This window comes from Geospiza fortis, unplaced genomic scaffold (genome assembly GCF_000277835.1).
Source record: "Geospiza fortis unplaced genomic scaffold, GeoFor_1.0 scaffold221, whole genome shotgun sequence".
Classification (NCBI taxonomy): Eukaryota; Metazoa; Chordata; class Aves; order Passeriformes; family Thraupidae; genus Geospiza; species Geospiza fortis.
In genome coordinates, this window is record NW_005054395.1 from 165,011 (window position 1) to 182,983 (window position 17,973).

The window sequence follows — 17,973 nt, forward strand, 5'->3', positions numbered from 1 at the left end:
GATTGCATCCTATTTTTTCTTGTATTGTGACCCCCATAGTTTATGTGCTTGTAACAGTTACAACATACATCCCAAATTACATCTGTCATTATCCCCATGGTTTCACTTATTTCCAGGGGTTTTTTATGTATATGAAGATTAGTGGGAATAAACCCTGAATATGCTGCCTGACAGCTCAAAATTCTAATGAAAGATTTCCAACTTTCTTTGAAGTATTCATCTTCAATACTGACTATATCTAAAAAATAGTGAGGTATTTTCAAATTGGCCATGGGTAAAAGGCTTTTGGAACTGTTTGTTGTTGTTGCTGCTTTTGGTTTTGGGGATTTTTCTGCCCTGCCATTTTTCCTTTCATCATTTTCCTGGATTTCTGAAAGAAAATCCTATGAGAATAGAATAGACTGACATTCATTAGAATCTGGAAGAATAAGGGTGATTCTTTTTTATTTCTAATTAACTGCGCCAGGGAATGGCTCTACCAGTCAGGACAGTTCCTCTATTGTGCCTTTTGTGACTTAGGAACAGTACATGGGGAGGCTCTAAGCTATAAATCAAACAGTGAAAATCCTCTTAACTGAACACACCCTTGGGCTTCACACAGAATAAGGGTTTGCACTAATCATACGCAGAACTAGTTGGGGTTTTTTTGCTGAAACAGGGTTTTGCTGGAAAATGCTTATGTGTCAAAACCAAAGTACCTTGTGGAGGGAACTTGATAAAAAAAGAGATTTTTTTCTGAAAGACAAGCAGAGACTATCAGAAATTTCCCTGATTTCCTGCCAGTTTGTTTTGTGATTCATCCAAAAGCGTGCAGATCAGATGCCTTCAGGAACTGGCTAGTTTTCCTGTGATGCCCCTCCCCAAAGAAGGGCTGGCTGAGTGGGAATAAAATTATGTTTGTGGGTACAGACAGACACTCAAAGGGACAACCTGGGTACCAAGAGCATGACAGTTTTAAGGCTCCTATAGAGTACTCTGACTTACACTAGAATTCCTGGGGTTAGGCTGTGATTTGCAGCCTTGGGTGCAGATGGAAATATTCCTGCCTGATGCATCTTTCATGGCACTAATTGTGCCCAAATCAGGAAGGGTCAGGGCTAGGTTGCACTGCTGAAACCACAGCAGCACCACCCTCCCAGGCTTGTCCATGAGCCACCTCACTGGAAATATCTCACTGCCTCCACTGCTCTGAAAGAAAAAATGGAACAAAATGTGCCAAAATTTAAAATAACTGAAGCAGTCTTAGTGTAGTAATTTGTGATTTGAGTAAAATTGGCTCCACAGGTGAGTGCCACAATACTCTTCAGAACAGCCCACGAGCTCCAAAACCACAATACTCAGAACTGGGATGAGAGATCTGCCTGGCCCTTTGATTATTAGTTTTTGTCTTTGAAATACAGGCACATCCTGCTAAAGGAGTGTGTGGTAAAGAGGGCTTCACGTTCTGCCCATGGTGGATTTTTCTGCAAATGCTTTATGTGTTTTTAATGATATTTTTATTGGTAGCATATTTTTGTGATATTTTATTGATCCTTATTGTCACAGACATTTCTTTTATGAAAAGTCCTCTCTCAGGATTTTCCCTGCTGAAGCTGAGTAGTTCAGCAACAAGATGTAAATAATAGGTTATCTGCTGCTGTGGAATTCAACAGGTCCGTCTGGATTGGCCCATCTTGGATGTTTTTAGTTAGTGGCCAATCCAGGACTGAATTCTCTCAGTCAGAGTCAGAGAGAGCTTTGTTTTGATTCTTTACTTTTCTATTCTTAGCTTAGCAAGCTTCTGAAAAGCTCTCCTGCTTTTTCTTTGTAGTATAGTATAATGTAGTATATATATCTCATAAAATAACAAATCAAGCCTTCTGATCATAGAGTCAGATCTACGTCTCTTCCTTCATCCTGAAACCCCTTGTGACAGCCGTCACACCTTACCTGTTTTTTAATGTGAAGAGAGCAAGCAATGAACACTAATCTGTCTTCTAAAGCACTTGACAGTGGTACACTTAGTAGTACTAAGAAGTCTTTTATCCTTCTCTGAATCAGAATTCCTTATTTCAGGCAAGTATGGTAATTTATCATTTATGCACATTACCATAAGCTTTTCTGTTCTCCCAGAAAATAAAATAAAAAAGAGGGTAGAAGTTTGCTTCTTCTGGAGAATCTTAGCAGACCCCCAATTTGAAAGCCATGCTCCTCTAATGTGTTATTTAATGAATTTCAGTGCAGTGCAAGTGCTGCACTGAGAGTTTGGCAGATTGGAGCAGGAAGAAGTTGGGTCTGCACAACCTCACCAGGATACTTCAGTCTTCAGGGGGGCAAAAGAGCAGCAGGTAATGAGAACTGGGTGGTTGAGCTCCTGTAGCCATGGATGCTGTCAGATTAATTCTTGTGTCAGCATGGGAAGTGATGGGACCATCCCCCCATGCTGTGCTGCGAACATGGATTTCAAAGCATCAGGCTGGGCTGGAGGTGCTGTATGGGACTGATAGCTCAGGCCTTGATCACTTTGTGGTTTGATTGTCAGAGGAAATGGGAAATAAATGGCTGAAGTGGAGAAGAGCAAAGATTCATGTAACAAAATACACCAAATATATACTGTTCACAATGAACATGCCTTGGAAAAGAAATTTTAAAAAAACTATTTTCGTTATTCATAAGAATTTTGCATTTGAGAGAATGTGACAGCTGCTTCTGGCCAGTCCCACAATGAAGGCTAAGCAGATGAAGGCTGTGTTGCCAGCTGGTTCTGTTATTAGCAGAGTAGTACAGTAGTGGCATGTTCATACTTAGATAAGAAAAAGTAAATAAAGCTCAAGATGATGGAAGGAGATGGACAGTAATGGACTTGCCTTTTCTAGCTAAAATCCAGAATTCTCTTTGCCTTTGATAGAACTTCCAGAGTAAAAACTTGCATATGGCAAGTTGTGCCTATAGCAAATCATCAGTGACAAAATGTTTTCATGGCAGGTACATTAAAAACTCCAACCAAAGCACTGAAAAGTACCTGAACATAATTAATTAATTCCTACTGAATTTTAAACCACCAAATCTTGGCGGGTGTATGCTGTAAGATCCAGTTAGTTTATACAAAGAATAATGCAGACAGATAAACATGGGATAATAAAAGATAAATGGAAAGAAAACTGACTTGGAATAAATGTGGTTTAACCTTGTCAATTTTAATTCTTCAGAGTGTTAGCACTGATGCCATTGTGGCTGCCAGCACTTGCACGCTGTTTTAAAAGTAGCTATGCCTGAGAAATTGTTCTAATTTAAATAATTTTAGGAAGACATCCTTCTGAAATGATAACAAAACTGAATTTTCCTTCCCTTTATTGTTTGTAAAACATCCCAATCCCTTATCTATCACAATTTTGTCTAAAGAAAACAAAATTTAGAAGTATTTCCTTCTCAGAATTTATGGAAATTACAGAGATGGCTAAAATGAAACACCCCAAATTTAAAGTATTTTCACTTTCTGGGAGGCAGTGCATGCTAGGAAAGGTCTACAGTGATGGAGGAAAGTCAAATCAGTATTCTAAATAAAAATTCCAACTCTGCCACTCCCAGCAATCCCTAAAAGTGTAATAAAAAGGCAGCTAGAAATGATGACTTAGTTGGCTTTTTGCCATGATATTAAAATGTGTCATAAGAAACTGTTAAACATAAAGTAAGGGACAAAGACCTATCAAAAGAGTCACTGAAGCTACAGAAATAATCTGAAAGTCAGGGACCTGTGTATTAGGAAGCTGGAATGCCTCCTGGACTCATTCAGTCCTAGACGGATGTGGTGCTCCCACTCCCCATTCGGGTCCCAAGGGACAGTGACCAGCACATCTATTTGGGATGAAGAAAACCTGCTGTGCCTGCCTCCTATGCCTGTCCTGGGTACAGGAATGAGCCAGGAATTCCCATCTCTCACAAGAGACTATGCTGCAAGTTCAGACTCTGGAATTAGGGTCAGATTCATTGTCTCAAGCTCTTCCATTTTTACAGAGTAAAATAAAAATTACTAAAGATAAGTTTCCAATTTGACTCCCCACTGTCTGGATGCAAGGCCTGAGCTTGCTCTCAGAATTATTTTGGTTTCATCCCACTTAAGCTTTTACTGAGACAAACTTCTGTGGAGTGTGACTGTTCAGCACCAAACACGCTCAGGAACTTCACTGGATCCACAGTGTTGTGGCTTATCTGTCATTAACCCTGGACTCTCCTATTTCTTATCTGATACCTAGCATCCTGCATCCATCTCGGGGGTGCTATCAGTGAAGACAGATGGGGCTAACAGGGATTTTTGCAGTCCACACTTAGTACAGAAATACCAAATCATATTTTTACCCCAGACCAGTCTCCATAATGGCTTTGCCCAAGGTAATGTTTACAGTAACTGCTTGCTGATTTTTTATTGTTTTGCTGATTATAACAATAAAAATGCTTTTCATTGCTTCTTATTTTCTTTTGTGGTTGCCCATAGTAGCTGCAAGGGCTTTTGTACAGGTTGTTAGTAGGATTGCTCCTTTCTTTGGAACAATACCTTAGATATATTTGGGGAAAAAGTTAAAATTCACAAAAGATGTAAAGGAAAACTGATTACCAAGTAACATAAAACCCATTTCAAAATGAACCTAGTTTTTTGCCTGCAGAGGTAAATTGCTCTTTAATTAAAGAAGAGTGTAGCAAGTGAAGTCACCCCAAGGAAATGATAATAATTTGGAATGAGGTAAAGTGAATACTCCAAAAGTGAAACTGGAGGTTTAGAGTGCTGAATGTTTTCATGTTCCAGTGGTTTAAAAAAGCAAATCCTACAGCTGCTACTCTAAGCAGAAAAACTCCACCTTATTGCTTTATGATGCTGGATTTTAAAATTGAGGCACCAGAGGGATTTAGATTACGGTCAGTGACAGACTGTCCTCTCAGTACATTGATACTCTCTTCAACTTCTCCCTCCACCCAAAGAGGAGAACAGCTGGTAACCAAAAAGTAAACATGTGCAAAAATATGTTTATTACTAAAGGAATTTGCTTCACTTGGTATCTAAGAAATTCAATATTTATTATTCCATGCAGATATTTTGCTGTGTCACATGCTACATTAATGAACTGACAATGTCATAACAAAGCTTGGCATTTGTGTGGATGGTTCCTGCAATTCTTCTAAAGGATGGAGAGTTCATAAGATTCAGAAAACTAGTTTCCAACAAAGGAAAGTTTTCTGGCAAGAAATGCCCACATATGTGTAGATAACAGAATACAACCCCTCTAAAAATCTGCCTGTAGAATTTTTTGCAATTCAGTATAAAGCAGACAGTATCTATAGGGCTTGTATCCCAAAATCCTCAGAAAGCAAAAGACAAAAAAAAAAAAATGCTGGCCCTCAGAAATGGAGCTCCTTATAACAAGCACCTGGAACTTGCTATGTAGAATCCAGGAACAATCATGTGCTTTAGTAAAACATGAAGAAATCTAGCATATGTGGATGTTTTCAGGCTTCAGTGAGCAAAGAGAGAAACATTTCTCGTTCTTGCTAGAACTAGAATTCACTAGGGAGTGAATGTCCTGTTGCATGTCAGTGGGAATGACAAAGAGAATATCAATGTAGTAGCAGCTGGTACCCAAATTCAATAGCCTGGCATTCAGTTCTTGAGGGGAAACTCCCTTAAATACCATACACAACATTTTCAAGTATTTAAAGATGCATTTTAAAGATTAAAATGCACAAATTTTTGAAATATTTAAAGATGCTGTCTAGAAATCAGCTAATGATCTACAGAAATTAGGTGGCTTCTGTATTGTTTTGTTGTCTGAAATTAATGTATTCAATTATTCCAAAAAGGCTTAGTGCAATTTTAGCATAACTAAATTATCAGAATGATGATGTACTAAAATACTGTTGTAAAGGTTCTTCATTTGATGTCAACTATAACTTTTCACCTCCAGTGACCATGCAAATACCTCAGTAATCTGAGAAAACGGAAGCCTAAAGCAAAGATCAAAATCCTACTCGGATACCTAAAATTCAGTCTCATATTTTAGAAGGCGTTAAACACTTGTTCTGAACATCATTCAATCTCCAAATGGTTTCTAATGATTGTTTGGGATTATAAAATTACATGACTGTCCCTTTCAATTATATGTTATTGTCAGTCTTTCTGCTAAAAGACATAAATACGTCATTCTGCCCCTGTATCTTTTTCTTAGTTTGTATCCATGAAGAGCTACAGCTGCGCCAGGTCTATTCCCAATTCCTGTTGGGGCAATCACTGAGTTTTTGGGATTTATGCACCAAAAGAAACACCCTTTTACAACTTGCTACAAACAAAACCATCTGACATTTCCTGTTTTGCCTGAACTATCATAAAATGCACACTTAGGCCTGTAGTATGCACTGTAACTTCTTCCCTTGGAAAAAAATCAAAATACTTATTTGTATTTCCACTGCTAATCAAGTTTTGGAAAGGTGAAAAAATAGCAGAAATGCTATTTATTACAGAAGCTGATTATACACAAAGTAAAATTCTTTATTACTGTTACAAAATTTGGACATCATATAACTTGATTTGTGTAATTAAGTGTTTTTTCTAAGGGAAGGATAAAACAGTCTGTTTCTAATATCTAATTTTCCTTTAAAAATGGCAGCGTGGCTACAGTGGCACTAAATGTAAACCTGTGACTGTGAGAGTATCCTGGTGCTGCCTGGCAATGTGGCCATTTCTATAAAAATTAGTTGAATTTTTTTCTATTTATAGATTTATGATCAATGATTTATAGTTGATACACCTCCAATTGATTATAGAACTTCTCCTGGCTATTGAGGTTTGGGATTTTTTATTTAACAAGTGTATTTCACCTGTAACTTGAAGATGTAGCTGTCTAGACAAAAAATTACAGGAACATAAGTTAAAAGTCAACTACTCCAACAAAATTAAACATGAAACTGCTTTTGAAGGCCAGTAAGGATTAAGATGTATTTTTATCGCTTACTGTCTTTTGATGTAAAATACACCACAAAAATTTAAGTTCCCTGTTTTTGGAAAGTAATCTTTCTTGGGGGCTCCAAGAGTAGTTCAGAAGGAGAGGCTTTCTTGGTAAGAAACACCAGATGCATTTTGTTATATTAACAAGCAGTAAAAGCCCATTTAACTTAAAACATAAAATTGAATTTGGTTTAGAAAAACACAATAACCCTGTACAGGCCATTCACTTAAGGGTTGCATTTGATGATCCTTGTGGGTTCCTTCAATGCAGAATATTCTGTAAATAAGTATCTTTTTGGACTTCAACTCTGCTTTTTATTGATATTGTATAAAATTTTGGGTGAAGCCATCTGTAATCTTTATGAGGACAGAGATGCATTCTTACAACTGAAACACATATTCATGTCCCAGCGATTTTGAATTACTCACGTGAGCAGTCTCCCTATACTTTAGTGATGACAATACTACCACCTCTCCCTGATTTATATTCTGTTGCTATAGCAATTTAACTTGTTATCTACTGACTTTCTCCTTTGAAGCTCAACATTAATTTGAAGGTTATAGAGATTTTACTAAGTCTCCCTTCCTTTAGACACATGTTCCTCAGTTGGTACTTCTTCCAGAGGCTGATTTTTCAACATTAATAAGCATTGGAATATTGTAAACTTATCTTCTGGCTGAAATACTTAAAAATTACCTTCTCTACTTCCAAGAGAGGCTCCAAAATGTAATACCAGTGGCCTGTGACAACTGAAAAATCAAAATTTTGAACTTCCTTCTTCAAACTGTTAGCAGCAATGCTGGGGTTAACTGGTGTAGTAGGGGCTGCTCACAGCTGTCTCTGTGAGCACCTGGACGAGTGGGATTAGGAAGAAGCAGGTGATTCCTGTCCTCCCTCCTCACTGGCATCACTATCTGATTTAATCCTCCTCCCTGAGGAAGAGGAAGGTGATGTGCTAGTAGAATCTGATTTCAAGCTTTTCCTCTATATATGACACCACCATGAGGTGTTTTGTGGAAGTTGTTTGGAACTTCACAGGCGAGTCTGGAGTGTACAGAAGGTCTCAGTAACAGAGCCACTGTTTGTGATTTAACAATTCAGAGTACTCTGATTCTGGTACAGGCTGGATTAAACTATCCCAGCTGGCTGTCTGGTTCTCATAGGCTGTCTATCTGACAGTCCTGGTTCTAAAAATATCCCAAGTTGGATTTACAACACTGATTTCCCTATAAGTAATCCTTTACTAGCACTAGAACTCCCCTACTCACACAAAACATGCATTTAAAGAAATGGCAGTAGCAAGAGGAGACTGGTGTTTCAGAACTTCCAGTTTCTCCCTTTTATCTTCGTTTTCTTTTACTTTTGTGTTGGCTTTCTCAGCAGCTTTTAGCAGTAGTAAATCTCAGTTCCAAACTGTGTGTACAGCAATACTTATCCATTTATTCAGATCCTGTTCTCACTTTCATTTTAATTCTTCTGTAGCAAATTAAAAAATTGTCTGTTTATAATTGGTCCATGGGTTTTTGGAAGGGTGGGCAAAGAAGAAATTCGATTTTCTTTTTCTAATGTGTTGTGGACTATGGTCTCTTGTTTGAAAGTCTCCAGCTACTGAGTTTGTGAAAAGTGCATAACCCCAAATAATTAAGCTCCTTGACTTCCTGCCTTGGCAGTGATAAGGCTGCCACAATGCACAGCTGCGAAGTGACTGGAGGTCTCCTGCAGCATATTTTTCAATTTTATGCTTAGGAAAATAAAATGACCATAAAAGTCTTTTATGACTTTGCCACATGGTAAAGTTAAAGGGTCCCATTTTTACCATGAACCTTTTGAAAGTTGCTATCTTTTTATTTTAACAAGGCAGACAGTGCCTGAGCTATGGCACTCAGGCCAATTCTGCTGATTAAATGGAAAATGGGCTTTTTCATTATAGATACAGACTCTGAAGCATTAAAACCTGTTTTGCATAGAGGCATTAGGCAGCAGACACAAATGATTGGTGTCTTAGTTAGAGACTTTGCCTAAACCAAGATTTTCTTTTAATCATTATAATACAGTAGGATGCTCCTGCAAAGAACAGAGAATTAAACTAACTCGAGTCCATATCACAGGGACAAGTAAATACTCAATTTATTTATTTAAGCATTCCAAAGCCTGCCTGCCTTTCCATATTATCAGTGCCAAACATATTGATAAAACTGATACGCAGTTTTAAAGCCCTTAAACTTGAACCATTTAAACATTACTTCAATTATTCTGTCTACTAAAGTGATAATTGGGGGCTAAAAAGTAACGAGATTATTGTGGAGATATCTTTTGACAGCCTCTAACACCTAGCTGTAAGCTAAAGCCTGGAAATTACAAGCTTCTTGGTATCATTCAGTCCATAGCACATTCTGAAGCATTCTGCTATTTCTAAGCTGGTTTTCATCCCACATTACTACTCCAGTGCTCTTCAACTTGCTTTGAGTGCCTGCCCACTTGCAGAACTAGGCAATAAAGGTCCCTAAAATAAACTACTTCCTTAGTGTGGACATCAGGTAGGCTTTCCAGATGTGTAAAGAACATTACAGGTGGTTCAAGTGGATTGGGGCTGTTTAAAGGCTTCTGCTTTGTCTGGACTTGGATTTAATTTAGGCCTGAGCCAATCTAAGTCTTGCAGGGCTAGGAAGGAGAGGTGCTGTACTGTCACCTGTCTCTCTGCAGTGTCTTGTTTCTAATATGGCTTGGAGACCTCAGTGAAAATGAAGGGAGAGTCATGGATGGGAATGGAGGAAAGGAGAAGCAGGAATAATTCTGATTGTGATCTACTGGAATAGATGAATGTGGTGGGTCTAGCGCTGGCTGAATGCTATGCACCCACTAGAATATACTTACTTATTTTCTGCTATGAGACAGGATTAGGAGAAGAGCAAAACAGGCTTAAACTTTAAAGGGTATAAAGAAAAACTTCATTAACAGAACTAAATGAATAACAAGACTCTAGAAGTCTCTCTTGTTATGCTATGGAGATTTCTTCACAAGAAAACAGTTCTCTCATGGCTTTTGATTTCCATGAAAAGCAGCCCACCAGAAATCTGCAATCATGAAGCCCCTCCCATCTTTTGCAGCCTTCCCACAGCTGCCTTTATGGGCCATGTCAACTTATGGGGTACTATTTTAAAGATGAGTTGTTCAAAAGCTAAGGTTCTCTTTATCTATCTCTGAGATCATCTTCATCCCTGGGAACAGAGGTCTTCTTCTTTCTATGGGGGTGTTATGAACAAGTTTATGGGATAACTAAGTAAATCAATGTTTGGCCTGTTTCTTGGGTATTAAATGTTGATTACCCAGTTGAATGTGTTGATTCTGTTGACTATCAATTTCGTTGGTCACCTTACCCAGTGGCCCCTTGCCTGTGCTTTTTTTTCCCGTCCAGTGTTGCCTCCACTGTTTCCCAAAATGGCTTTAGCCATAGAGATGGTGACGTCACATGCGTAATATGTAAACTGAGACACAATGTACAATTCAAGACAAGAACCCCGTAAGAAGACGAGCCAACTTGCAGTGTAAGGGACTGAGTGACATGTCCTACTTGGGAACTCTTGCCACATTCCATCGGTGTGATTTCAGGTTGTCACCATAACCTTACAAGAACAGGACCAGGATGAGCACTTCGGACAATGAACTTAGAGTTGTCTTCCTAGGCACGCTCATGAGGATGGAAGCCCCAGCTCTGCTACCTAGCAAAGCTGTTTACCTCCTCCTCCACGTCACCAAAGGGAGCAGCGGCGGGGTGTGTGAACCCACGGGCCCCCACCGAGATCTGATTTCATAAATAAAGGCGTTAAAAAGGAGCAGGTCTCCTTGCCCATTTATTTCAGGGGCAAAGGGTCCACTATTATTTCTCTTTCACTGTTCTCATGGGATCACAGCTACTTCAACATCTGCTTGCTCTAGCATAGATGCCTTTGCTCATATTGCTTCATCCCTCCATGCTTTTCAATGAGTTACAGGGAAAAGGAGTCTGATATACCAATTATATCTTCTCTACAGCCTTACAAGAGGATTTCAGCCCAGGACTGAGGCATCTCCTCAATCCTCCCATCTGGGACTTCTTCTTTACTGACCTTCAAGTCTCATGTTGGTCTCTCTGTATCTTCAGTCTTTTCTTTCACTTGAGAGAAAGATTTGATGTTTGTAGGTTTCATCTGTGCACTAAAAATGTTAATATCTTGCCTGGGTGGAGGCTGAAGAAGTTGAGGTGGAGTATTTTAGTCTTCACTGGAGGGGCTGGGCCAGAATAGCAAGGGCCCAGGCCAGAACAACAGCAACTGCTCTGGGTGGGGAGTGGATGGGCAGCTAAAATCTCGGCAGCCAGGCTAGAACTCAGAGGCCGCACCCATGGGCCAATGGCTTCCCCTCCCCCTTGCCCAGCGGTTTCTGGCAAAACTCAGCAGTGGCAGAATTGCAGCCAAACTGCAGACCCGCCTGGCCGCGCTGCAGGGACCCGGCTCAGCCAGAGCTACATTGGAGCAGGCCCTGTCCCTGCTGGGACAGGCCCTGGCGGGCTTCCTGGGAAAGGGCCCAGCCCCGTGACAGAGCCCACCTGGCCTGGCCCAGCCGCGCAGAGGGGGCCAGGCAGGCCTGTTACCTCTGTTACAAGTAGAAAAGTTGTCTATTTTTTTTAAAAAGGTTGCAGAGTTAACAGGTTAAACCAATTGCTGCTAAGTTAGTTTTTACTATTTGTTGTTAATAATTTCATGTTGTAGTCACCTGTTAATAGTTTTTCTTTAATTACCTGTTGCTGATGATTAGAAATCCCTCTTCGTGGAGTATCACCCTGCTGCTTCCTGGAAAATGGCACCCGGGACTGTGAGGAGGAAGTGACATCGGGGCTGGTATGCAAATGTGGAAACACCTCACCAAATCTAGCAGGAAAAACCCCTAAAACAATGAGCCACCATGGAATTAAGAGATCTAAGTGATGTCTAGAGGTGAGGAACTGAAGCCAGTGTCTGCTAGGATCCTTTTTTACCTTTCACCCTAACCAAGAGGATGTCGGCTAGAAAGAGGACCGCAAATGTCAACCTGAAAAATGGGAATGTCCTGGTGCTCTCGTGAGGGTAGAACCCCCAGCTCTGCCTGCAGACCAGCAGACACAGCTGCACTCTTCCTTCCCCTCTGTGCCACTCCTGGGAGTAGTGGTGGCGTGTGCGTGACCCATCTGTTCTCCCCATCCAAGCTGATTTTTAATAAAGGCATTAAAAAGGAGAAAGATCTCCTGCCCTATTTATTTCACCTGTACTCAGGGCAGAAGAAAAAAAATTTCCTGGGCTTTGTTGATTTTAAAATGTGCATCTCACAGGGGTGTGTTTTACTCTTTATTTGGCTTATCAGCATGCCTATTCTCAGAGCCAACCAGCAATTGGTTTTTGCCAGGCACAGAGGAAGCTCTTAACAGCTTCTCTTAGAACATCACTTCCGTGCCTGGGTTCATTCCCTCCTCACCAAAACTCAATTAATACAAAACCAGCACAATCACCCTTCTTGGGTAACTTGGGAATAGTTTCCCCAGTGAAACAGAGTTTTCTGGAAAGCCCACAGAGAGTTTGTCCAACACAGCTGAGACCAGCAGTAACAGGACTAGCCCTGGCAGCTCAGTCTGCAATTAGCAGACACACAGTGCAGTCCTGCAATGATTTTTTCCCTGGTTCCTAAAGCCTAAGCCAGCAAATATTCATTGCTATTCTTACCTGCACCAGCTAAATTAGACTAGTGAACCTAAGCAGTTATTTTTCTTTATCCTGTCTCCACTGACAGCATTAGCTAAGGCAGGCATGAATAGTAATTAGCATCAAGCCTTGAAAGCACCCGTGACATCACAAAGACACTCTCCCAGGAAGTCGCCTGGCTTGTTTACAGCATTCCCCCTCTCACTGCGGAGAGATGAAGATGTTACATCCCCCAGTGCTGACAGCTTGTGGAAGAGCCCTCATTTATACAGGCAGCACTTGCATGGGTGAATGGACACTCAAAGAACTCCATCAGCTGCTGCCCTTCCCTTGAAATCTGCAGCCATTCAACACCACTGATTTGCATCTGGCCTTGTACTTTGGAATACTGTATTCTAGAAATAAGACTTAACTGTGCAGGTATAGGCTCAAACTAGTAATTAATGCTTGACCTTGCTGGAGTTCATCTGTCCACCTGCCCCAAACAGATTTTGAAACCTTAAAAAACACACCTTCAAAGGACAGAATTCATCTAAGTATCTGAACGGGAGTCCTTGAATCTCAACTCCTCTGCCTGCTGTTTGTCTGTGCTCTGTTGTCAAGGAAAATGCATCTCCACAGAGTGATTTGCCCTGTCCTAAGAGACCCAGCTCTGGCTGTCGGGACTGATTAATCCTTTGAAGGTGCTGAGCTCTTTCTATTCAGTGCAGGAGGATTCAGACAACAAGATGAATCCTGCACATGCTGCAGACCCAGTTGTGCCTGACTGACTGACAGCAGTTTCCACTAAGCTCAGTTTTCTGCTCTTATTAAGAAATGTTGAGGTCTCTGTTAAAAACCACCAAATATTAATAGTACTTCAGAACTCCAACGTTCAAAACTAGAACAGCCTATAGCTAATAACAATAAGTACTGCCAGACAATGCTCTACATTTTTATATTGTTATAGTCTAGGACTGATGAATTAAAAACTCTTTAAAGCATCTGAAGTGGTGGTGATACATTACAAGTGCTGTGGTATGTTTCAACCAGATTTTTACTTTCATGTTCAGTCAACTTTTTTTTTTAATATTGCTCTCATGTGTCCTGAACAGCAAAGCCAAGACCTTGTTTACTACAACATCCTTTACTTTCAGCGCTTAAAGGAGCAATACATGATGAGTTCACTTATAGAATTGAACAAAGGCAACCAAAATCAGTTGTGTAAGTCATTAGTAATTTCACAAAAAAGCTGCCACAGGCTATATGTAGCTCATAAAACAAAGCCAATGATTACCATCAATTATAACATTATCATGTAACAATGTTGCAATTAATTTCTTACTCTTAAATAACTGCTGTTGCTCAGTGCCAAAGAAAATGCCACACATTAAGTGACTCATCACCAGTCTGTGATGCATAGTACAGATGTTAATTTGATTACTCATCTCTGAGAAAATAAGTGCTTTATGATGAAAAAGCTTTTCTATTTTGGTATTCTGAAAGAGTGGTAAGAGAGTGACTTTAAAAATAATCCTTAAAGTAACATAGAGTTATTGTGAAGCATTATTTTGAGTTGTAGAGTTGGACACTGTGTAGTTCACAGTCGTGGCCCCAGCTGGAGGATGATGGGGTACTGCAAACCTCATGCATCTCTTATATGTGAGAATGTTCCTATATAAGGAAAATGGAAGGATCCCATTTTGTTCGCCCCAGAAAGTCTGCAAACTTTATTGTAAATCTTGAAAAAGGGCTCCATCTAAGCCACTAAAATATTTATCCAGCAAGAATAATGAGCCATTCTAGAATAGGTATCAGAATCAAGAAATTATGGTCTTTCTTGGGACAGGAAATACATGTTATGGACATGTATTTACCATAAAACATTACTATTCTGCCAGGGACTATGTATGCAGTTAACTTTATTTCTTGAGCAGAATTCTGTGGAGTCATCTCCAGAATCAAGTATCACCTTGTTTCTTCATGAATCAAAGGCAGGATGGTACTCAATGTGAAGTTTTACACACCATTGAGAAGCAAAAGTAGCACTTCTGTGGGAATTTGAAGCACTTCCAGCATTACTTTGTAATTAATCTCATACTTCCCTTTACAAGAGACATAAGGCCCCATCCAAAGACAACTGATTACTTTGTAAGTAGCACAGATGAGGATAGAGTGTGTCTCTACATAGAATAAACACAGCAGTGTCATTGTACATATGAAACACAAAATTTGCAGTGCTTGGTTAAAAAAGAAAAAAACAATTCCCCGATTTTCAGAATGGCTACAGGAAAACAATTTTTACAGATTAACTTGCAAATACCTTCAGGCAGAAGTAAGAGGTGGGTAATTCCTAGTGGTACCACTTCCCCACGGTGACATACCTCTCCAGAAAAGGCCTGGCCATTGAGGAGGTGCTCTGATCCCTGGCTGTCCTCGCTGCCAAAGTGTAACCGGATTTCCTCTAGGCGGTGACTGTAGGTCATTGGGCCCCCAGAGATGTTCACCAGGTGCTCCTTGTCTAACCGGAGGGATACGTGTCTCCCTGTGTTGTACATTGTCCCACTGACCTAAACAAAGCGGAGAGGAGAAAAAAATGATTTTTTTCAAAATAATCTCCAAAATTTACAAACTGATTGGGGATTTTGCTCTTTACACACCTTCACTCAAATACAGCGATGCATCTTGTGGTTGTGAGATGAAACAACCAACCTCAGGTCACACTTCAATTTCTGCTTTAAACCTTACATTGTGTATTCAAATATTTTGCTAAAACCCTATGTGCACATTTTAGCCTTGGGCTGACATGGTGAATAGGACTGTTGCACTTCTAATTAAGTAGGTTTTTAGAGTACTTTTCTTGCCAAGTCTGAATAATGGCTTCATTTGAAAATTTCTGCACAGAAAATGGGAACATTTCAGCTGACATAAATTATTAAAGTACACTTGAACAAATCTGAAATTTAATTTCCCCCCTTATTTTAATATTTATAACAAAGTTACCCAAAAGTAAAGGTGCTGCAAAAAGCTAAGATGCAATTTTTCATTAATATGGAACTCTATGTCTCCTGGAGCTGCAGATAAAAACTTTCACTGTCTTCCTATGCAAGTCTCTTTGTTTTGTTGTAAATATTTTATGTGTACAATTGTCAGGTCTTTTAGCCAGAGAAGTACAGAACTAATTCCAACTTCATTATATATGTCTAGTTCATGCTACACATCAAATAGCTCCTTAAGATTCATCTTTATTTTTTGAAAGGCTCAATGTTGTGCTTCATTTGTAAACTGATTTCCAGCAACTGTAATGAAAAATGATTGCAGAAATTTTTCATTTGGAATATAATTCTGTCATGATTTCCACTGTCTTAGAAAAAGTTTCTAGATCAAGAAATTCTTTAATTTATGCCATTAGAAAGTCATATATACCAGTTTGAATTAGAGTTATTATTTATTTAAAAACATTCTGCATGGATACAAATGTACACTTGAATAACATTCATTTAATTTAAGAAGCAGAAGTGTAGCAACAATATGCTTTGTTGCACTTCAATGTAAAATTAAAGACACTGACTATTATGTATTATATCCTATACTACATCAGTATTATGGTAATTAATGGTAATTATTACCATAATTAATATTATGGTAATATGCTGCAGTGTCATTTTATCTATAATACTAATTACTGAGTTTAAATTATGTGTTTTCTTTCACAGTATGTTGTAAAAAGTTACACGGAACAGACTGTGCACTTGAGCTAAATGGAGGAGATTAAACAGCTTTTGATTGTTGTGGTTCTTTACACTTTGATACAGCTGTTCTACCTTTTTTTTGGTGCTTATTCCAATTTAAAGTAAGCAGTAATAAATTTCTTATGAAAAGGCATAAAGACAGATATTCCTGTTTGTTGCAAATAAACCACAATGATTTTATTTATAAATCCTTCTTACTTTTTCTACTTGACTTTGCATGCATAATAATTAAATACCAAGTTTAGCTTAATAAGTCAAAGAAGGTTAGTTTATTGAACTCAGTTTCAGTACACTGCATATAAATGACACAAAATTGCTAATCATAAATAACAAATGGAGTTTAAAAACAAACAGGGGAAAATGGATAAATCCTCTTATTCACATTTGAAAGCTCATGCTTCACTGAACCCTCAGTTAAATTCAGCAGCTATGCAAAAATATTCAGAATCTGTTTTCTTACTTAAACAGGCATAAATCTCAAATAAGCTTACCATTATTTTCTCTCTCCAAGTAAAAGTGACCCAAATAACCCCCAGTGTGAATCAAATCACACTCCACAGATTAGAGAGGGGAAATGATAAGAGGCAAATTCATGAACAGGAGTAACATTTGTCTTTCTTATTTCCCACTTCATAAAAATGCAGTGCTCATAATGACATGGTACTGACTTTTTGAAACCAGAATTTTCCTGCATAGCTGCAGATGGGAAATACCAGTAAAGCAGTGAAGCATCTGAGGTGCCTCATTTCTGACACGATGGGAAGTGTGAACACTAGAAGTGAGACTGTTAAATTCTCCTGCATGGACACAGACTGCACACCAGGCAAAACAAAGTCCAAAATCTTCATTATGAAAATACAAGGCCTGGTCCTTTTATGTGCCTTCTTAGGTTTAAAGGCAGCGCTGGTTTTATTGTTGTGTGTGCCCAAAGAAGGAGGAGCTGCAGAGACAACTTGAGATTCAGCACCAAACTGCACCTTCAGGACATGCCCATTTATGAAGTAGGGTCTTATATTTTCCATGTATTGAGATTACAGCTGAATGAAAAGGCTGAAATATTGAGGAACATTTTTTGGTGAGGAAACATTGTGACTTGCCCAGGCTCTATAGTTGGCTGTGCTTGATTATGGGAAGGACCATCATATGTGAATTTCTTTCTTGCAGTTCAGGATATTGTCTGGTTTATACACAACCCCAAAATCTTACCACCTTTACAGGTGTACATTTCAAGTATAACCATTTACAGTTAGGACACAGAAACACTTGAATGTGTTCACCCTCTGTTTGCAAGTTTAATACCCACAAATGCCTTTTGCAGAGCAAATAATATATTTTTTTTTTCCTTATGTATAGTGTTAACTGCTACTGCAGGAAAATGAGGTTCTGATCTTGTTCACTACTGGTAAGAGAAGGATTCTCCATATTTATAGTACTGAGCTTTTAAAGTGATGGTGATTCATTTCAGAACAGCTAATTAAGTTGGTTTTGAGGAAAGAAAACTTGCATGTGGCCTTACAAAAGGTTGCAGGTGTGGAAATTAACAAGGAAGTATTTTCTGCA

General features: G+C 39.1%; 1 protein-coding gene across 2 annotated transcripts in view; it reads right to left on the reverse strand.

Annotated features, from left to right (window-relative positions):
- The window catches only part of CA10 (carbonic anhydrase 10), a 212,249-nt gene that overhangs the window by 26,080 nt on the left and 168,196 nt on the right, over positions 1 to 17,973 (reverse strand). Inside the window, exons 4-5 of one of the 2 annotated variants that reach the window (XM_031060897.1) lie at positions 15,046 to 15,231; positions 11,749 to 11,820 (exon numbers count right to left, since the gene is read on the reverse strand). In XM_031060897.1, the coding sequence (XP_030916757.1) occupies positions 11,749 to 11,820; positions 15,046 to 15,231 (258 nt within the window). The remainder of the gene's footprint in view (positions 1 to 11,748; positions 11,821 to 15,045; positions 15,232 to 17,973) is intronic. The other variant, XM_005425725.2, reaches the window with a different exon arrangement.